The 23,178-nt window shown below is 41.1% G+C and overlaps 1 protein-coding gene across 3 annotated transcripts in view; it reads left to right on the top strand.

Annotated features, from left to right (window-relative positions):
* The first annotated feature begins 1,572 nt into the window (after positions 1-1,572).
* birc2 (baculoviral IAP repeat containing 2) overlaps positions 1,573-23,178 on the top strand; it is a 36,782-nt gene continuing 15,176 nt past the window's right edge. For 2 of the 3 annotated variants that reach the window (XM_029770421.1, XM_029770420.1), the window contains exons 1-7: positions 1,577-1,880; positions 2,251-2,377; positions 3,285-4,501; positions 6,407-6,521; positions 9,348-9,513; positions 11,729-11,844; positions 16,760-16,934. In XM_029770421.1, the coding sequence (XP_029626281.1) occupies positions 4,408-4,501; positions 6,407-6,521; positions 9,348-9,513; positions 11,729-11,844; positions 16,760-16,934 (666 nt within the window). In that variant the 5' untranslated portion in view covers positions 1,577-1,880; positions 2,251-2,377; positions 3,285-4,407. Of the gene's footprint in view, positions 1,881-2,250; positions 2,378-3,284; positions 4,502-6,406; positions 6,522-9,347; positions 9,514-11,728; positions 11,845-16,759; positions 16,935-23,178 lie in introns of all 3 variants that reach the window. The other variant, XM_029770419.1, reaches the window with a different exon arrangement.

Raw genomic sequence — 23,178 nt, 5'->3', positions numbered from 1 at the left:
AGAGTTCCATGTAGTCATGGCTCTATGTAGTACTGTGCACCTCCCATAGTCTGTTCTGGACTTGGGGACTGTGAAGAGACCTCTGGTGGCATGTCTTGTGGGGTATGGATGGGTGTCTGAGCTGTGTGCTAGTCGTTTAAACAGACACCTTGGTACATTCAGCTTGTTAGCTGTTAGCTACCTCTTACTATAACAAGTTGTGATGACGTCAATCTCTGCTCCACTTGAGCCAAGAGAGATTTACATGCATATTATTAATATTAGCTCTCTGTGTACATCCAAGGGCCAGCTGTGCTGTCCTTTTCTGAGCCAATTGCAATTTTCCTAAGTCCTTTTTTGTGGCACCTGACCACACGACTGAACAGTGGTCAAGGTGTGACAAAACTAGGGCCTGTAGAACCTGCCTTGTTGATAGTGTTGTTAAGAAGGTAGAAACTAGGGCCTGTAGGACCTGCTTTGTTGATAGTGTTGTTAAGAAGGTAGAAACTAGGGCCTGTAGGACCTGCCTTGTTGATAGTGTTTTTAAGAAGGTAGAAACTAGGGCCTGTAGGACCTGCCTTGTTGATAGTGTTGTTAAGAAGGTAGAAACTAGGGCCTGTAGGACCTGCCTTGTTGATAGTGCTGTTAAGAAGACAGAGCAGCGCTTTATTATAGACAGACTTCTCCCCATCTTAGCTACTGTTGTATCAATATGTTTTGACCATGACAGTTTATAATCCAGGGTTACTCCAAGAGGTTTAGTCACCACAACTTGCTCAATTTCCACCTTATTTATTACAAGATTTAGTTGAGGTTTAGTGAAAGATTTGTGTAAATACAATATTTTTAGTTTTAGAAATATTTAGGGCTAATTTATTCCTTGCCACCCACTCTGAAACTAACTGCAGCTCTTTAAGTGTTGCAGTCATTTCAGTCGCTGTAGTAGCTGACGTGAACAGTGTTGAGTCATCTGCATACATAGACACTCTGGATTTACTCAAAGCCAGTGGCATGTCGTTAGTAAAGATTGAAAAAAGTAAGGGGCCTAAACAGCTACCCTGGGGAATTCCTGATTCTACCTGGATTATGTTTGAGAGGCTTCTATTAAAGAGCAAGTAACTCTTATCCACATTATAGCAGGGGGTGTTAAGCCATAGCACACGTTTTTCCAGCAGCAGACTATGATCGATAATGTCAAAAGCCACACTGAAGTCTAAAATGACAGCCCTTGCAATAATTGTATCAATTTTATCATGTGCCTCTGGTAACAACAACAAAAATATCTTAAAACTGCATTGTTGGTTAAGGGCTTGTAAGTAAGGTCTACCTACACCTGTTGTATTTGGCGGATGTGACAAATACAATTTGATTTATCAGTAAATTTTTAAAAAAAACTTCAAGAAAATCAATATATACGTTTAAGTATATTTTAGCAATTCCATTTACTTTTTAAAAATGTAAGTACATTTAAAACCAAATAATTTTAGACTTTTACTCAATACTACTCAAGTAGTATTTTACTGGGTGACTTTCACTTTTACTTGATTCATTTTCTATGAAGGTATCTTTACTTTTACTACAGTATGACTATTGGGTACTTTTTTGCGCTACTGGGAAAACATCAACGGATAAACTGTCCGTTGACTATGAGGATAACGTCGATCAAAAGTTTCATGCATTAACCTTGCAGATGTTACACTATATCACACTCACACCATATTTGACTAAACCACTCCACAAGGTACGTAGCAAATCAAACGGGCAATTCCCCTTGTGTGTAGGCGAGTCGAGTCGAGTCATAAGCATAGATATAAAGTTACACGTCTAGTCTTTCTGGTTAGGCTGCTGTTAGTTTACTTCTCCTTCGTTCCTGTGATCTGCTTGAAAACTGTTGGACAAAGGTAAGTTAACCATTTTATTACTCTGTTGTCATGTTCATATTCACACCATAATATGGTCGATCATGTGATCTAAAATGAAAAACCAACAATGTCCATTCATGGACAAGCACACATTTCCTAGAATGGATGTTGTAATCATCAAGGGGCCTACTGTACATTTTAAACAACTTGATGTGTATAACTTGTTGAAATAAAAATGTTATTTGATCTTGTAATTAATTATGGTTAAAAAAATGTGATTATTATTTCTGTAAGGAAATATGACATTTTGTTATGTTATTTGGTTTTGCTATGAAATGACCTGTCATTATGAATGGAATTATCATGATAACTAATAACTTTTTTCACATTGATGTTTGTTTCTATGTAGAGGGACTATAGACGGTGGGATTTCTAGAAGTACTTAGTTTGTTCTCGTCGTAACATTTACTGGAAAGGAAGTGACCGCAGAAGGGGATTTCTACAGACTACAAGCCTTTTGATCAGAGATATTTGTGGTGAGTCACCGGTCTAAAGTCAGGAGGATAGGGACTTTAAGGTTTCCCTCTTCTGGTCCTGTTGAGGCTGTAATATGTACATTAGATCCACTGTAACCACGTAGCTAGCTAGCTAGTTAGCAGTTATGGATAGCATAGCAACAATGTCCCGACGCCATTTAGCTACACAGACAACACCAGCTAACGTTAGCTAGCTAGAGTTAGCTAACCCTCGTTTTTAAAAAAAAAACTAAACGTTTCACCATCTCAGACATGTTTATACACCACATTTAAAATGTGAAATCACAGCAGATCCTGAAGGTTGTACTGGAGGGGAAATTAACTCGTTGAATTTAGCAATATGACTTCCGTGCTCCATATAATGCAATGTAATTTTAGCCTAACTTGACTGAGCTAGCTAGCTAGCTACGTAGCAAGTCAGCGTGCTGTATTTCAACATATTTTAAAACATACGCGCTGTGTGTGTAGGCCACATTCTACCTGGTCTGAGGAAACACTACATAAATGGTATGATACAAATATTCACTATGTCCTTGTCTAGGACCGATTCATTTCCTCCAATTCAAAAGCAGGAAGTGCTGAACCATTACAGGGGAAATTAACCAGTAGGACACTTCCTATTAATGTGATGTCCTCTCCACTACACCCCACTACACCTGCTGTTGTCTTCAATATGTTTAACCAGTAGGACACTTCCTATTAATGTGATGGTCCTCTGTCCTCTGTCTCTCTGTCCTACACCCCGCTACACCTGCTGTTGTCTGAATGTGGAATTAGCTGAATGTAATTTAGCTGTAATTTGGACCCAGGAAGAGTAGCCACTGCTTCTACACCAGCTAATTATTGATCCTAATAAATACTACTACTATAACATTCTACTAATGTAATATTTCTGTCTCCCCTACAGGTGTTATCAACATTTATGCTGTAAAGGAGGACAACTTTTATTCTCCCATTAAACCTTCCTCTCAGACAGATACATTTCTTTGTCTGGTTAATCTCTGCTGCCATGGAGACGTAAACAACCCCAGGAGGGTTGTTCCACTCAGGGGGAGAGGGTTGACCAGCCATACCCGTGGGTGGGTGGGTGGGTGGGTGGGTGTGTGTGTGTGTGTCTGTGTTCTGTCCATATTCACCAAGCGGACAGAGTGGTGTGGCCTAGTCTGGAGGTTAGAGACAGACAGACAGACAGACAGACAGACAGACAGACAGACAGACAGACAGACAGACAGACAGACAGACAGACAGACAGACACTTCTCTGTGGCTCAGACATGACTGACTACTTGCTTTTTATAAAATCATCTGCTAAATGTCATATCATTTATTATTATAAGGTGTTCTGAATATATTGTGATTTATTATTATGACAGAAGGTGTTCTGGCATATTGTGATTTATTATTATGACAGAAGGTATTCTGGCATATTGTGATTTATTATTATGACAGAAGGTGTTCTGGCATATTGTGATTTATTATTATGACAGAAGGTATTCTGGCATATTGTGATTTATTATTATGACAGAAGGTATTCTGGCATATTGTGATTTATTATTATGACAGAAGGTATTCTGGCATATTGTGATTTATTATTATGACAGAAGGTGTTCTGGCATATTGTGATTTATTATTATGACAGAAGGTATTCTGGCATATTGTGATTTATTATGACAGAAGGTATTCTGGCATACTGTGATTTATTATTATGACAGAAGGTTGGCAGTTTCTCTTATTTTTTTCTTTTTTAGATCAGTTCTGAAACCTTCAGTTTCATTTCCAGGCTGATGTGTGAGATGACAGGAAACACACCCTGTTTTCATCAATCACGTGTGTGTGTGTGTGTGTGTGTGTTTATATTCCCCCTGCCCTGGGTTACTCATCCCTCTCTCCCTGAGGAGAATGGACCTTCCTTTTTCTCTAATTCTACAAACTCTTCATCAAAAAAACAATCTAGAAGCTAAATCTACACTCTAATACCTGTATATCTAGATTCTAGGCTGTCTATATCTAGACTGTCTACCCTGTTTGTAAATGGACACCCTGGTACATCTCCAGAACAGCCCGTTCCTCATGGGTCTGTGTCGAAACGGAGCCCCAGTTAACCTGCAGTACGACAACTCCTCAGGTAGGCCTCACACAGACACAAACACGTTAGACACAAGGAATCCAGTACACAATAAATATATTCCAAAACATGCATTTTGTTTGCAACAAGACACTAAAGTAAAAACTGCAAAAAAATGTGGCAAATGAATCAACTGTATGTCCTGAATACAAAAGCGTTATGTTTTGGGGCAAATTCAACAACACAAATCCAACAACGCATCACTGAGTACCACTTCATATTTTCAAGCATTGTGGTGGCTGCATCATGTTATGGGTATGCCTGTCATCAGCATGGACTAGGGAATGGCGCAGCGGTCTAAGGCACTGTATCGCAGTGCTAGAGGCGTCACTACAGACCCTGGTTCGATCCCTGGCTGTATCACAACTGGCCGTGATCGGGGAGTCCCGTAGGGCGGCGCACAATTTGCCCAGCGTCGTCCGGGTTAGGGGAGGTTTTTGCCGGGGGGGGGGCTTTACTTGGCTCATGGCGCTCGAGCGACTCCTTGTGGCAGACCGGGCGCCTGCAGGCTGACCTCGACCGTCAGGTAGGCCGTCATTGTAAATAAGAATTTTGTTCTTAACCGACTTGCCTATTTTAAATAAAGTAAAATACAAATTGTCTGGCTGGATTAACGTTGGCAGGCGCCTCATTCTTTTGAAGCAAACAGCAGTGGCTGCTATCATCCATGAACATTAGAAACATGGAAATGTCTGTATGACGCATGCATGGGACTAGTGAAAGAAACATATTGGTTCTCATCAACGTATGACTCTGTCAAGACTGCTATTGTGAACCACTAATGTAACTTTGGCTTGGGGAATTCCTGGGGGTGGGATGGGAACTGTTTGTCTTGTTCGTCTGGTCACTTTTTTTTTTCCTCTGTCTAGGCGTACCTGTTTTGTGTACTGTACCTTTCTTAAAAATAATACAAACAAACATTTGAACACAACAACAAAAAAAGTCCCGGGTTGCAAAAAAATGAAAAAAAGTATGTGGACACCTGCTAGTCGAACATCTCATTCCAAAGTCATGGGAATTAATATGGCGTTGGTCCACCATTCGCTGCTATAACAGCCTCCATTCTTCTGGGAAGGCTTTCCACTAGATGTTGGGACATTGCTGAGGGGACTTGCTTCCATTCAGCCAAGAGCGTTAGTGAGGTCGGGCACTGATGTTGGGCGATCAGGCCTGGCTCAGTCGCCGTTCCAGTTCATCCCAAAGGTGTTCGATGGTGTTGAGGTCAGGGCTCTGTGCAGGCCAATCAAGTTCTTCCACACCGATCTTCACAGCCAATTTCTGTATGGACCTTGCTTTGTTCACGGGAGCATTGTCATGCTGAAACAGGAAACTGTTGCCACAAAGTTGTAAGCACAGAATCGTCTAGAATGTCATTGTATGCTGTAGCGTTAAGATTTCCCTTCACTGGAACTAAGGGGCCCGAACCATGAAAAACAGCCCCAGACCATTATTCCTCCTCCACCAAACTTTACAGTTGGCACTATACATTGGGGCAGGTAGCATTCCCTTGGCATCCGCCAAACCCAGACTCGTCCGCTGGACAACCAGATTGTAAAGCGTGATTCATAACTCCAGAGAATGCATTTCCACTGCTCCAGAGTCCAATGGCGGCGAGCTTTACACCACTGCTCTGTATAGTTTACCACCTGACCTCTATTATTATTATTATTATTATTATTATTATTATACACTGTATAGTTTACCACCTGACCTCTGTTATTATAATACACTGTATAGTTTTACATTATAGAGCATGCTCATCCAGGTTTCACCTACCTTACGCTGTACACACTCACCTTACACACTACTTACACACACACACACTGTACACACTCACCTTACATATGCTGTACATACTCACCTTACACACACCTTATAAAGTTGTGATTTTTATTTTCTCCTCAGAACTGTTCCGTATCTCGACCTTTGCCCTCTTCCCGTCTGCAGCGGTAACAGAGCGCACCCTGGCCAGGGCAGGATGGTTCTATACTGGCGTTGGAGACAGGGTGCAGTGTTTCAGGTAGGTGATGGTTCTATACTGGTGTTGGAGACAGGGTGCAGGTAGGTGATGGTTCTATACTGGTGTTGGGAGACAGGGTGCAGTGTTTCAGGTGATTGTCCTGCAACGCTGGCCCATCCCTCCTCTTCACCACATCATTTAAATGGACCTACCTACTAGCTGATATTGTGTGTGTGTTCTAATTCTCAGGTGTAACGTGACATCTAATTGTTAAATTGGTATTTCCCTGCTCCAGGTGTAACGTGACATCTAATTGTTAAATTGGTATTTTCCTGCTCCAGGTGTAACGTGACATCATCTAATTGGTATTTTCCTGCTCCAGGTGTAACGTGACATCATCTAATTGGTATTTCCCTGCTCCAGGTGTAACGGGACATCATCTAATTGGTATTTCCCTGCTCCAGGTGTAACGTGACATCATCTAATTGGTATTTCCCTGCTCCAGGTGTAACGTGACATCATCTAATTGGTATTTCCCTGCTCCAGGTGTAACGTGACATCATCTAATTGGTATTTCCCTGCTCCAGGTGTAACGTGACATCATCTAATTGTTAAATCGGTATTTCCCTGCTCCAAGTGTAACGTGACATCATCTAATTGTTAAATTGGTATTTCCCTGCTCCAGGTGTAACGTGACATCATCTAATTGTTAAATTGGTATTTCCCTGCTCCAGGTGTAACGTGACATCATCTAATTGTTAAATTGGTATTTCCCTGCTCCAGGTGTAACGTGACATCATCTAATTGTTAAATTGGTATTTCCCTGCTCCAGGTGTAACGTGACATCATCTAATTGTTAAATTGGTATTTCCCTGCTCCAAGTGTAACGTGACATCATCTAATTGTTAAATTGGTATTTCCCTGCTCCAGGTGTAACGTGACATCATCTAATTGTTAAATTGGTATTTCCCTGCTCCAGGTGTAACGTGACATCATCTAATTGTTAAATTGGTATTTCCCTGCTCCAAGTGTAACGTGACATCATCTAATTGTTAAATTGGTATTTCCCTGCTCCAGGTGGAACGTGACATCATCTAATTGTTAAATTGGTATTTCCCTGCTCCAGGTGGAACGTGACATCATCTAATTGTTAAATTGGTATTTTCCTGCTCCAGGTGTAACGTGACATCATCTAATTGTTAAATTCGTATTTTCCTGCTCCAGGTGTAACGTGACATCATCTAATTGGTATTTCCCTGCTCCAGGTGTAACGTGACATCATCTAATTGTTAAATCGGTATTTCCCTGCTCCAAGTGTAACGTGACATCATCTAATTGTTAAATTGGTATTTCCCTGCTCCAGGTGTAACGTGACATCATCTAATTGTTAAATTGGTATTTCCCTGCTCCAGGTGTAACGTGACATCATCTAATTGTTAAATTGGTATTTCCCTGCTCCAGGTGTAACGTGACATCATCTAATTGTTAAATTGGTATTTCCCTGCTCCAGGTGTAACGTGACATCATCTAATTGTTAAATTGGTATTTCCCTGCTCCAAGTGTAACGTGACATCATCTAATTGTTAAATTGGTATTTCCCTGCTCCAGGTGTAACGTGACATCATCTAATTGTTAAATTGGTATTTCCCTGCTCCAGGTGTAACGTGACATCATCTAATTGTTAAATTGGTATTTCCCTGCTCCAAGTGTAACGTGACATCATCTAATTGTTAAATTGGTATTTCCCTGCTCCAGGTGGAACGTGACATCATCTAATTGTTAAATTGGTATTTCCCTGCTCCAGGTGGAACGTGACATCATCTAATTGTTAAATTGGTATTTTCCTGCTCCAGGTGTAACGTGACATCATCTAATTGTTAAATTCGTATTTTCCTGCTCCAGGTGTAACGTGACATCATCTAATTGGTATTTCCCTGCTCCAGGTGTAACGGGACATCATCTAATTGGTATTTCCCTGCTCCAGGTGTAACGGGACATCATCTAATTGGTATTTCCCTGCTCCAGGTGTAACGGGACATCATCTAATTGGTATTTCCCTGCTCCAGGTGTAACGGGACATCATCTAATTGGTATTTCCCTGCTCCAGGTGTAACGGGGCATCATCTAATTGGTATTTCCCTGCTCCAGGTGTAACGGGGCATCATCTAATTGGTATTTCCCTGCTCCAGGTGTAACGGGACATCATCTAATTGGTATTTCCCTGCTCCAGGTGTAACGGGACATCATCTAATTGGTATTTCCCTGCTCCAGGTGTAACGGGACATCATCTAATTGGTATTTCCCTGCTCCAGGTGTAACGGGACATCATCTAATTGGTATTTCCCTGCTCCAGGTGTAACGGGACATCATCTAATTGGTATTTCCCTGCTCCAGGTGTAACGGGACATCATCTAATTGGTATTTCCCTGCTCCAGGTGTAACGGGACATCATCTAATTGGTATTTCCCTGCTCCAGGTGTAACGGGACATCATCTAATTGGTATTTCCCTGCTCCAGGTGTAACGGGACATCATCTAATTGGTATTTCCCTGCTCCAGGTGTAACGGGACATCATCTAATTGGTATTTCCCTGCTCCAGGTGTAACGGGACATCATCTAATTGGTATTTCCCTGCTCCAGGTGTAACGGGACATCATCTAATTGGTATTTCCCTGCTCCAGGTGTAACGGGACATCATCTAATTGGTATTTCCCTGCTCCAGGGGTAACGGGACATCATCTAATTGGTATTTCCCTGCTCCAGGTGTAACGTGACATCATCTAATTGGTATTTCCCTGCTCCAGGTGTAACGTGACATCATCTAATTGGTATTTTCCTGCTCCAGGTGTAACGTGACATCATCTAATTGGTATTTCCCTGCTCCAGGTGTAACGTGACGGCGGACGGCTGGCAGACAGGTGACTGTCCTACTGAGAGACACAGACAGCTATCCCCTTCTTGCGTCTTCATCCAGACTCTACCCTCTACTGCCAACCTCCTCTCCTCTTCTCACAGCGCCTTCTCTCCGCTACGCAGCGCACACGTCACACCGGTGAGATGGTGGTGATGATGATGATTAAATTTTATTTGTCACATGCGCCGAATACAACAGGTGTCGACCTTATGGGGGTAATGGTTGTGGTGATGGTGGTTATAATGATAGTTGGGGTGGGGGTTATAATGATAGGGGTGGTGGTGGGGGTTATAATGATAGTTGTGGTGGGGGTTATAATGATAGTTGGGGTGATGGTGGTGGGGGTTATAATGATAGTGGGGGTGATGGTGGTGGGGGTTATAATAGTAGGGGTAGTGGGGGTTATAATGATAGTGGGGGTCATAATGATAGTAGGGGTAGTGGGGGTTATAATGATAGTTGGGGTGGTGGGGGTTATAATGATAGTTGGGGTGGTGGGGGTTATAATGATAGTTGGGGTGGTGGTGGGGGTTATAATGACAGTTGGGGTGGTGGTGGGGGTTATAATGATAGTTGGGGTGGTGGTGGGGGTTATAATGATAGTTGGGGTGGTGGTGGGGTTTATAATGATAGTTGGGGTGGGGGTTATAATGATAGTTGGGGTGGTGGTGGGGGTTATAATGATAGTGGGGGTGGGGGTTATAATGATAGTTGGGGTGATGGTTGTGGTGGGGGTTATAATGATAGTTGTGGTGGGGGTTATAATGATAGTTGGGGTGATGGTGATAGTTGTGGGGGTTATAATGATAGTTGTGGGGGTTATAATGATAGTTGTGGGCGTTATAATGATAGTTGTGGTGATGATGGTGGGGGTTATGATAGTGGGGGTTATAATGATAGTGGGGGTTATAATGATAGTTGTGGGGGTTATAATGATAGTTGTGGTGATGATGGTGGGGGTTATAATGATAGTTGGGATGGTGGTGGGGGTTATAATGATAGTGGGGGCTATGATGATAGTGGGGGTTATAATGATAGTGGGGGTTATGATAATGGTGGTGGGGGTTATAATGATAGTTGTGGTGATGGTGGTGGGGGTTATAATAATAGTTGTGGTGGGGGTTATAATGATAGTGGTGATGGTGGTGGGGGTTATAATGATAGTGGTGATGGTGGTGGGGGTTATAATGATAGTGGGGGTTATAATGATAGTTGTGGTGGGGGTTATATAGATAGTTGTGGTGGGGGTTATAATGATAGTGGGGTTATAACGATAGTGGGGGTTATAATGATAGTTGTGGGGGTTATAATGATAGTTGTGGTGATGATGGTGGGGGTTATAATGATAGTTGGGGTGATGGTGGTATGGGTTATAATGATAGTTGTGGTGATGATGGTGGGGGTTATAATGATAGTGGGGGTTATAATGATAGTTGTGGTGATGGTGGTGGGGGTTATAATGATAGTTGTGGGTATGGTGGTGGGGGTTATAATGATAGTTGGGGTGGTGGTGGTGGGGGTTATAATGATAGGGGTGGGGGTTATAATGATAGTTGGGGTGATGGTGGTGGGGGTTATAATGATAGTTGTGGGTATGGTGGTGGGGATTATAATGATAGTTGTGGGTATGGTGGTGGGGGTTATAATGATAGTTGTGGGGGTTATAATGATAGTTGTGGTGGGGGTTATAATGATAGTTGTGGTGGGGGTTATAATGATAGTTGGGGTGGGGGTTGTAATGATAGTTGGGGTGGTGGTTATAATGATAGTTGTGGTGGTGGGGGTTATAATGATAGTTGTGGTGGTGGGGGTTATAATGATAGTGGGGGTTATAATGATAGTTGGGGTAGTGGTTATAATGATAGTTGGGGTAGTGGTTATAATGATAGTTGTGATGCTGGGGGTTATAATGATAGTGGTGGTTATAATGATAGTTGTGGGGGTTATAATGATAGTGGTGGTGGGGGTTATAATGATAGTTGTGGTGATGGTGGTGGGGGTTATAATGATAGTTGTGGTGGTTGGGGTTATAATGATAGTGGGGGTTATAATGATAGTTGTGGTGATGGTGGTGGGGGGTTATAATGATAGTGGGGGTTATAATGATAGTTGTGGTGGGGGTTATAATGATAGTGGGGGTTATAATGATAGTGGTGGTGATGGTTGTGGGGGTTATAATGATAGTGGTGGTGATGGTTGTGGGGGTTATAATGATAGTGGTGGTGATGGTTGTGGGGGTTATAATGATAGTGGTGGTGATGGTTGTGGGGGTTATAATGATAGTGGTGGTGATGGTTGTGGGGGGTTATAATGATGGGGGTGGGGGTGTAGTAACGTGTGTTATCTCTCCCAGGTATCAGGACCTGGCCCCGCCCCCCTCCCTGTCTCTGCTCCTAACCCGGTGTCCGGTGAAGAGCCCTGTGTCCCGCCCCCCTCCAGCCCGCTGAGCTCCCGAGAAGTAGAGGACATGTAAGGCTCTGATTGGCTGTTTCTATGCTCTGATTGGCTGTTTCTACGCTCTGATTGGCTGGCTGCACTAACATTTATTTAAGCGTTTTTAAAAAAAAATGTTATTTGTTAAATGTTCTCTGAAACCTTCCTGTAGATGTTACCAGAGAAATATTAAATAACACTACTTTAATACATGAGACTAATAATTAGGGATGTGACAAATAGACCATTTTTCATAACTTTTAAACCAAAACAAATATTTAAAAGATAAGCAAAAAAGTGCATTAGCAATGCAGAATATGGTCGTACCGCTGCTATTGCATGTGACTGCTAGCGGACAATGAAGTTATTTGTAGCGCATTTATGGTTATAGACTGGTAGGCTGTATTCGTGGTTCTAGACTGGTAGGCTGTATTCGTGGTTCTAGACTGGTAGACTGTATTGGTGGTTCTAGACTGGTAGGCTGTATTGGCGGTTCTAGACTGGTAGGCTGTATTGGCGGTTCTAGACTGGTAGGCTGTATTGGCGGTTCTAGACTGGTAGGCTGTATTGGCGGTTCTAGACTGGTAGGCTGTATTGGCGGTTCTAGACTGGTAGGCTGTATTCGCGGTTCTAGACTGGTAGGCTGTATTCGCGGTTCTAGACTGGTAGGCTGTATTCGCGGTTCTAGACTGGTAGGCTGTATTCGCGGTTCTAGACTGGTAGGCTGTATTCGCGGTTCTAGACTGGTAGGCTGTATTGGCGGTTCTAGACTGGTAGGCTGTATTGGCGGTTCTAGACTGGTAGGCTGTATTGGCGGTTCTAGACTGGTAGGCTGTATTGGCGGTTCTAGACTGGTAGGCTGTATTGGCGGTTCTAGACTGGTAGGCTGTATTGGCGGTTCTAGACTGGTAGGCTGTATTGGCGGTTCTAGACTGGTAGACTGTATTGGCGGTTCTAGACTGGTAGGCTGTATTGGCGGTTCTAGACTGGTAGACTGTATTGGCGGTTCTAGACTGGTAGGCTGTATTGGCGGTTCTAGACTGGTAGACTGTATTGGCGGTTCTAGACTGGTAGGCTGTATTCGTGGTTCTAGACTGGTAGACCTAGATGAAAAGTGAACAGTGTGGGATCAGGGGTGTATTCATTCTGTTGAAAACGTTTCTTAAACGTACCTGAATTTGTCCAATAGAAACTCTCATTTCCAACTGTTGGACTAATGGCTACACCCTAGATCAGCTAGATGCAGGCCAGAGTGTGCAAGGCGGTATTGACTGGGCCAATGTCATTACTCAAATGTTTCTCTCGACCTGTGTGGATCTACGTTGTAAACTTCCATTCAAAGGCTAGGTTGTAGCAACCTCATGATGGGTATAGGGATAATTAGAGTATCACGTAGTAGCCTAAACCTATTACTGTTACACTGAACTGGGTGAATATGAATGACAGTATCCTAAACCCATCACTGTTACATTGAACTGGGTGAATATGGAGGACAGTAACCTAAACCCATCACTGTTACATTGAACTGGGTGAAGGACAGTATCCTAAACCCATCACTGTTACATTGAACTGGGTGAATATGAATGACAGTATCCTAAACCCATCACTGTTACATTGAACTGGGTGAATGACAGTATCCTAAACCCATCACTGTTACATTGAACTGGGTGAATATGGAGGACAGTAACCTAAACCCATCACTGTTACATTGAACTGGGTGAATATGAAGGACAGTATCCTAAACCCATCACTGTTACATTGAACTGGGTGATTATGAAGGACAGTATCCTAAACCCATCACTGTTACATTGAACTGGGTGAATGACAGTATCCTAAACCCATCACTGTTACATTGAACTGGGTGAATATGAATGACTATCCTAAACCCATCACTGTTACATTGAACTGGGTGAATGACAGTATCCTAAACCCATCACTGTTACATTGAACTGGGTGAATGGAATATGAATCACAGTCATCCAATATGCTGTAATAGAAATAAGGCCCAAAATAATCCTCCCCACTCATCTTCAACAGCATCTACCACCACTGGTGTGCATTAATAGTGTTTTTGAGTGACTATCTCATCTCTCTACTCCACACATACAATTATCTGTAAGGTCCCTCAGTCGAGCAGTGAATTTCAAACACAGATTCAACCACAAAGACCAGGGAGGTTTTCCAATGCCTCGCAAAGGGCACCTCTTTTTGAGCATGGTGAAGTTATTAATTACACTTTGGATGGTGTATCAATACACCCAGTCACTACAAAGATACAGGCGTTCTTCCTGACCCAGTTGCCAGAGAGGAAGGAAACAGCACAGGGTTTTCACCATGAGGCCCTTGGTGACTTTAAAAAAAGTTTGACGTAATGGCTGTGATAGGAGAAAACTGAGGATGGATCAACAACATTGTAGTTACTCCACAATACTAACCTAAATGACAGAGTGAAAAGGAAGCCTGTACAGAATAAATATATTCCAAAACATGCATTCTGTTTGAAACAAGAGACTAAAGAAAAACGGCAAAAAATGTGGCAAAGGAATTCACTTTATGTCCTGAATACAAAGCGTTATGTTTGAGGAAAATCCAACAACACAAATCCAACAACACATCACTGAGTACCGCTTCATATTTTCAAGCATTGTGGTGGCTGCATCATGTTATGGGTATGCTTGTCATCGGCAAGGACTAGGGAATTTTTTTAGGATAAAAAGAAATGGAATAGGGCTTCCCGTGTGGCGCAGCGGTCTAAAGCACTGCATCTCAGTGCTAGAGGCGTACAGAGTGTTTTCTATCCAAATCTACTAATAATATGCATATCCTACCTTCTGGGCCCGAGTAGCAAGCAGTTTAATTTGGGCACGTCATTCATCTGAATTTCCGAATACTGCCCCCTGTCACTAAAAAGTTAACCTTTATTTAACTAGGCAAGTCAGTTAAGAACAAATTCTTATTTACAATGACGGCCTACCCTGGCCAAACCCTAACCCGGACTATGCTGGGCCAATTGTGTGCCGCCCTATGGGACTCCCAATCATGGCCAGTTGTGATACAGCCTGGAATCGAACCAGGGTCTATAGTGACGCCTCTAGCACTGAGATGCAGTGCCTTAGACCACTGCACCATTCGGGAGCTCCGTGTGATGCAGTAAACAAATCAAAATATATTTTATATTTGAGGTTTTTCAAAGTAGCCACCCTTTTGCCTTAATGACAGCTTTGCACGCTCTTGGCATTCTCTCAACCAGCTTCATGAGGTAGTCATCTGGAATGCATTTCAATTAACAGGTGTGCCTTGTTAAATGTTCATTTTTGGTATTTCTTTCCTTAATGCGTTTGAGCCAATCAGTTGTGTTGTGACAAGGTAGAGTTGGTATACAGAAGATAGCCCTATTTGGTAAAATACCAAGTCCGTATTATGGCAAAAACAACTCAAATAAGCAAAGAGAAACGACAGTCCATCATTACTTTAAGACATGAAGGTCAGTCAATCAGGAACATTTCAAGAACTTTGAAAATTATATGAACTGTAACTCAATAAAATGAAATTGTTTCATGTTGAATTTATTTTAGTTTAGTTTTTTTTAACATACATTCAGAACTGAAAATGAACCTAACTTGAACGTCTGGAACAGATATATTTTAAACGTAATTATGCTAACTGGGTAAGGGTTCAGATTTTTGGGAACATACTGAAAAGGAACTGTTTATCAGTCATCGCACATTTGGATTAAAATTACATGAGTTGGGTGTACTGAATCATAAGGTTGAGGCATGAGTTGGGTGTACTGAATCATAAGGTAAAGGCATGAGGCATGAGTTGGGTATACTGAATTAATGCATCATAAGGTAAAGGCTGGAATTTGTTCTTGATGCTCGAACAGCAACGTGTTGTTCTAGATAATTACACTCACTGCAATGCATAAGTCGATGCGCTACTTGCATTGGCCGGGTTTAGATTCAACATAGCTAACTGTGTTGTGAGAGGCTGGTCTTGGTTGAGGAAGTGTAGGCTAGTTAGCAGTGCTGTAACTGACATCTGGCTGCCCACGTACCTAATCTAGCCAGTTTGACTGTGTCATGGTGGAGTAACTATAACTAGATGAGCATTTACATTTTAGTCATTTAGCAGACGCTCTTATCCAGAGCGACTTACAGTAGTGAGTGCATACATTTCATGAAAAAAAAATTTCCCCCCGTACTTTTCCGAGGGGGACCAGTTTTGTATGTATTAGAAATTAGCAGCGTGGCAGTTTCCAAAAGTTTGGCGTTGACAATGAACTTTACTTAGCTAGCTAGCTATGCTTTATGGAAGAATGTACTGTAGCTAGGTAGGATATATTGTAAACATTGAGTTGTGGTTGTCTGAAAAAGGGTGGCAAGTGTAATGGTCACTTTAAGGACTCTGTAGTCTCGTTGTTATCCTAGATATTGAGCTACGCCTTGGCATGAAATTGATTTTTTTCCCCCTAATGCTAACAACCAGGTAAGAACTCTGGTATGTGGTCTTCGGTTATGGCCGGATGGCTCATGACTAGCCATGGAGTGGGTTGTGTATCTCCAATCAAGTTGATTTACAAAGTCTCATAGACATTGGTGTCATTCTGGCTTAGATATGATAGAAGGGTGATTTGAAATTAACATGGGGCTTCAATCAATCCCTACTATTGAAATCTAGAGTTGCGCTTTGCCTTCAGCAACCTACTAAGAAGTTGAATATTTAAAGTGGGGCCCCAATAATAATAATAATAATAATAATAATAATAATAATACTAATAATACTAATAATAATAATACTAATAATAATAATAATAATAATAATAATAATACTAATAATAATAATAATAATAATAATAATGCCATATAAAAGGATGATCACAGTGTAATGTGGTGTTTTACAGGGTCAGCCATAGTAGTACAGCCCCCTATATCTGATGATGTTTCTGTAGGTCCCACCAGAGACCCCCTACCTGTCACAACCCCAGTATGAGGAGAGAGCAGGACCGTCTGGACTCCTTCCACTCCTGGATCCTGTCCATCATCACCCCCTCTGAGCTGGCTAAGGCTGGCTTCTATTACCTGGGGCAGGGAGACCGTGTGGCCTGCTTCACCTGTGGAGGACAGGTAATATACTACTACTACTACTACTACTATATACTACATTTTACATGTACATGTTAGTCTTTTAGCTTATCCACAGCCACTTAAAGTAGTATTTATATAAACTCGGCAACAAAAAAAAGTCCTCTCTCTGTCAACTGCATTTGTTTTCAGCAAACTTAACATGTGTAAATATTTGTATGAACATAAGATTCAATGACTGCGACATAAACTGAACAAGTTCCACAGACATGTGACTAACAGAAATGGAATAATGTGTCCCTGAACAAAGGGGTGGTCAAAATTAGAGGTCGACCGATTAATTGGTATGGTCGATTAACCTGTCTGGGCTAGGGGGCAGTATTTTTACGGCCGGATGAAAAACGTACCCAATTTAAACAGGTTACTGTATAGCTCTCTGTGATGGCTGAGCTATGTACTCAGAATATTGAAAAATGTGCTTTCTCCGTAAAGCTATTTTAAAATCTGACAAAGCGGTTGCATCCAGGAGTAGTCTATCTATAATTCTTTAAATAATTGTTATATATTTTGTCAACGTTTATGATGAGTATTTTTGTAAATTGATGTGCACATTCACCGATGGTTTTGGTGGGAATACATTTTCTGAACATCACGTGCCAATGTAAAATGCTGTTTTTGGATATAAATATGAACTTTATCGAACAAAACATGCATGTATTGTGTAACATAATGTCCTAGGAGTGTCATCTGATGAAGATCATCAAAGGTTAGTGCTTCATTTAGCTGTGTTTTGGGTTTTATTGACACATGTCCTTGTTTGGAAAATGGCTGTGTGATTATTTTTGTCTATGTACTCTCCTAACATAATCTGTTTTGCTTTCGCTGTAAAGCCTTTTTGAAATCGGACAATGTGGTTATATCAAGGAGAAGTGTATGTTTGAGAAAGTTGAATTATGACATTTTGTTGTTTTTGAATTTGCTAGCGTCCCACGTAGCCCATAGAAGTTAATTAGAGCAGATTTTACGTTTTCATAACAATCGGTAATCGGCCTTTTTTGGACGCCGATTATGGCCGATTACATTGCAATCCATGAGGAAACTGCGTGGCAGGCTTACCACCTGTTACGCGAGTGCAGCTTCAAAATTACCTTGTGGCTGCAATGAGCCAAGGTAAGTTGCTAGCTAGCATTAAACTTATAAAAAAAACAATCAATCTTCACAATCACTAGTTGACTACACATGGTTGATGATATTACCAGGTTAACTAGCTTGTCCTGTGTTCCATATAATCAATGCGGGGCCTGTTAATTTATCGTCTGACACCATTTAAAAGGTAATTTACCACAAATGCGGTCTCAGTAATATGATGGGGTCTGAAACCAGATTGGAGTATTTCCTATAGATTATTTGCCTTCAGGAAGCTGCGCAACAGCTTTTTCAAAAACATTTTAAAGGAATGGGAGATTGCATCTTTATCATTTAAAACATACATACATACATACATAAATAGTTGAAGTCAGATGTTTACATAGCCAAATACATTTAAACTCAGTTTTTCACAATTCCTGACATTTTAATCCTAGTTAAAATTCCCTGTTTTAGGTCAGTTAGGATCAACACTTTATTTAAAGAATAGTAGAGAGAATGATTTATTTCAGCTTTTATTTATTTCTTTCATCACATTCCCAGTGGGTCAGAAGTTTACATACACTCAATTAGTATTTGATAGCATTGCCTTTTTTTTAAATTGTTTAACTTGGGTCAAACGTTTCGGGTAGCCTTCCACAAACATCCCACAATAAGTAGGGTGAATTTTGGCCCATTCCTCCTGTAGGGAGTGGGTCCCAAAGACCCTCCCCATTATTGATTTAAGGGGACCTTAAGAGTCATATGTTCTGCTGCAGGCCTTAGAGAGAGAGAGCTAAAATGGTGTAAAATAGTTGATTGTTTGAGAAAATTGAATTATGATATTTTTGTTGTTTTGTATTTCGCGCCGTGCGATGCTGTTGGCTAGGGGTTCCGCTAGCGGAACTCCTGTCCATAACAGGTTTTAAGATTCATATGTTTTGCTGCAGGCCATATAATAAGATACTGTTGCTATGTGTCTAAAAACTGCCACTATATGTTGTACAAGCCATCTATATTAGTCTTTGTGGTTAAGCCCTGTTGTGAGAGTGTACTTGCAGGCTGGGTCTGAGTCAGACCGAAACTAGACAAAGGGAAGTAACAACGGTTTGGTTTTGATCTTGTGAGACCGTGGACAATCCAAATCAATTCAGAGAAGCTACTGTACTTATAAGGTAACCTCAACTTATTGTTACAAACATACATTGACGTAGGGGATCATACCACTAGGGAGTGATCACATGTATAAATCAGCTGTGCCTTTAGGTGGGAACTTACTGGGAAACATGCGTGCTATGTTCCTAATGGTCAACTTCTGTCTGCAATTGCATTAATAAAGGTTTTTGATTTACTTAAAGAAGATATTGTCTGACTGCTGATTTTCACCAATAAGCCAAAGATTGACAAGGACCAAGGAAGGAACACCGACACTCCTGACAGAGCTGGTGTAACCGAGTCAGGTTTGTAGGCCTCCTTGCTCGCACACGCTTTTTCAGTTCTGCCCACAAATCTTCTATAGGATTTGAGGTCAGGGCTTTGTGATGGCCACTCCAATACCTTGACTTTGTTGTCCTTAAGCCATTTTGCCACAACTTTGGAAGTATGCTTGGTGTCATTGTCCATTTGGAAGACCCATTTGCGACCAAGCTTTAACGTCCTGACTGATGTCTTGAGATGTTGCTTCAATATATCCACATACTTTTCCTACCTCATGATGCCATCTATTTTGTGAAGTGCACCAGTCCCTCCTGCAGCAAAGCACCCCCACAACAAGATGCTGCCACCCCCGTGCTTCACGGTTGGGATGGTGTTCTTCGGCTTGCAAGCCTCCCCCTTTTTCCTCCAAACATAACGATGGTCATTATGGCCAAACAGTTCTATTTTTGTTTCATCAGACCAGAGGACATTTCTCCAAAAAGTACGATCTTTGTCCCCATGCAAACCATAGTTTGGCTTGATGTCAAGCAAAGAGGCACTGAGTTTGAAGGTAGTCCTTGAAATACATCCACAGGTACACCTCCAATTGACTCAAATGATGTCAATTAGCCTATCAGAAGCTTCTAATGCCATGACATCATTTTCTGGAATTTTCCAAGCTGTTTAAAGGCACAGTTAACTTAGTGTAGGTTAACTTCTGACCCATTGGAATTGGGATATAGTGAATTAGAAGTGAAATAATCTGTCTGTAAACAATTGTTAGAAATGATTTGTCATGCCCAAAGTAGATGTCCTAACCGACTTGCCAAAACTATAGTTTGTTAACAAGAAAATGGTAGAGTGGTTGAAAAATGAGTTTTAATGACTCCAACCTAAGTGTATATAAACTTCTGACTTCAACTGTTCAATTTGTTCATTACAATATCATCAAATTGATCAGAAATACAGTGTAGATATTGTTCATGTTGTAAATTACTATTGTAGCTGGAAACGGACAGCATCTCAAGTCGCCTCTTCACTATTGACGTTGAGACTGGTGTTTTGCATTTACTATTTAATGAAGTTGCCAGTTGAGGACTTGTGAGGCGTCTGTTTCTCAAACTAGACACGCTAACGTACTTGTCCTCTTGCTCAGTTGTGCACCGGGGCCTCTCATTCCTCTTTCTATTCTGGTTAGAGCCAGTTTGCGCTGTTCTGTGAAGGGAGTAGTACACAGCGTTGTACGAGACCTTCAGTTTCTTGGCAATTTCTCGCATGGAATAGCCTTCATTTCTCAGAACAAGAATAGACTGATGAGTTTCAGAAGAAAGGTCTTTGTTTCTACCCATTTTGAGCCTGTAATCGAACCCACAGATGCTGATGCTCCAGATACTCAACTAGTCTAAAGAAGGCCAGTTTTATTGCTTCTTTAATCAGACAACAGTTTTCAGCTGTGCTAACATCAATTGCAAAAGGGTTTTCTAATGATCAATTAGTCTTTTAAAATGATAAACTTGGATTAGCTAACACAACGTGCCATTGGAACACAGGAGTGATGGTTGCTGATAATGGGCCTCTGTACGTCTATGTAGATATTCCATTAAAAATCAGCCGTTTCCAGCTACAATAGTCATTTACAACATTAACCTGTTTGGGATAGGGGGCAGTATTTTCACGGCCGGCTGAAAAAACGTACCCGATTTTAAACTGGTTACTACTCTTGCCCAGAAACGAGAATATGCATTTTATTAGTAGTTTTGGATAGAAAACACTCTGAAGTTTCTAAACTTTTTTGAATGGTGTCTGTGAGTATAACAGAACTCATATGGCAGGCAAAAACCTGAGAAAATTCCAAGCAGGAAGTGGCCTGTCTGAGAAATTGTTGTTCTTCTTTTGATTCTCTATCGAAACTACAGTATCTGTGGGGTTACGTAGCACTTTCTAAGGCTTCCATTGGCTCTCTAAAGCCTTCAGAAAGCGGATTGAGGCGTCTCCTGTCTCTGGGCAGAGTATAGTAGCTCAGTTTCTCAGTGGTCTGCCTGGTGACAAAGAGATTGGATATGCGCCTTCACGTAAGCACGCTGTTTTTTCTTTTCCTCTTTAAATTAATACACTATTGTCTGGTTGGAATATTATCGCTATTTTACGAGAAAAATACCCTTAAATTGATTTTAAACAGCGTTTGACATGCTTCTAAGTACGGTAATGGAAAAATTTTTATTTTTTTTTGTCTCGAAATGCGCTCGCGCATTACCCTTTGGATAGTGACCTGAACGCACGAACAAAACGGAGGTATTTGGACATAGCTATGGATTATTTGGAACAAAAACAACATTTCTTGTGGAAGTAGCAGTCCTGGGAGTGTATTCTGACGAAGATCAGCAAAGGTAATACAATTTTTCGAATAATAATTCTGAGTTTAGTGTGCCCCGAACTTGGCGGGTGTCAAAATAGCTAGCCGTGATGGCTGAGCTATGTACTCAGAATATGGCAAAATGTGCTTTCGCCGAAAAGCTATTTTAAAATCTGACATAGCGATTGCATAAAGGAGTTCTGTATCTATAATTCTTAAACTAATTTTTGTATTTTGTCAATGTTTATGATGAGTAATTTAGTAAATTCACAGCAAGTTTTGGGTGGGAATGCATGTTCTGAACATAACACACCAATGTAAAAAGCTGGTTTTTGATATAAATATGAACTTGATTGAACAAAACATGCATGTATTGTATAACATAATGTCCTAGGAGTGTCATCTGATGAAGATCATCAAAGGTTAGTGCTGCATTTAGCTGTGTTTTGGGTTTTTGTGACATATATGCTTGCTTGGAAAATGGCTGTGTCATTATTTTTGTCTATGTACTCTCCTAACAATCTAATGTTTTGCTTTCGCTGTAAAGCCTTTTTGAAATCGGACAATGTGGTTACATCAAGGAGAAGTGTATGTTTGAGAGAGTTGAATTATGACATTTTGTTGTTTTTGAATTTGCCGCCCTGATATTTCACTGCCTGTGTCCCGCAGGCCCATAGAAGTTAACAATGTCTGAACTGTATTTCTGTTCAATTTGATGTTATTTTAATGGACAAAAATGTGCTTTTCTTTGAAAAACAAGGACATTTCTAAGTGACCCCAAACTTTTGAACGGTGGTGTATGTAAAAATATATTTTTCTGGGTCAAGGTTTGGCTTTTTCAGGAGAGGATTTATTACTGCCACTTTTAGTGATTTTTGGTGGATAGGTCAGACATGTATGTTCAACATAGGAGGGCCAAGCACAGGAAGTAGCTCTCCAAGCACAGGAAGTAGCTCTTTCAGTAGTTGGAATAGGGTCCAGTAGCAAGGTTTAGAGGCCATGACTATTTTTGTGAATGTGTTGAGAGAGAGAGGATTTTTAATTATTTCTTGTACTTTAGTGTCTCCATATATCCGAGGTCCTGGCAGTTCTTTGCAGACTCAGGACGACTGAGTTTTTGGGGAAATAATAATAATCTGAGCTTGTCATGAGGGGCCACAGTGGCTCTCCGGTCTGCGTATCAGCATCCATTTTGCCATGGGGCGGAGACGAATGTTTGCAGTTTTTAATAGGATGTGAGACAGACTAACAAAATCAATAGGAGCCCCTGGCCGGTAATTTGACCATGATAACAAGCTGGCTGCTTAGTTAACTTATAAATCAAACAAAAATGTACAGGAGTTACATGTTCTGTTAATGGGAATTACCATAATGTAAATGTTCTGTTAGTAT

This window comes from Salmo trutta, chromosome 12 (assembly GCF_901001165.1).
Source record: "Salmo trutta chromosome 12, fSalTru1.1, whole genome shotgun sequence".
NCBI classification, from domain to species: Eukaryota; Metazoa; Chordata; class Actinopteri; order Salmoniformes; family Salmonidae; genus Salmo; species Salmo trutta.
This window is presented reverse-complemented; position numbering and strand designations above follow the sequence as displayed.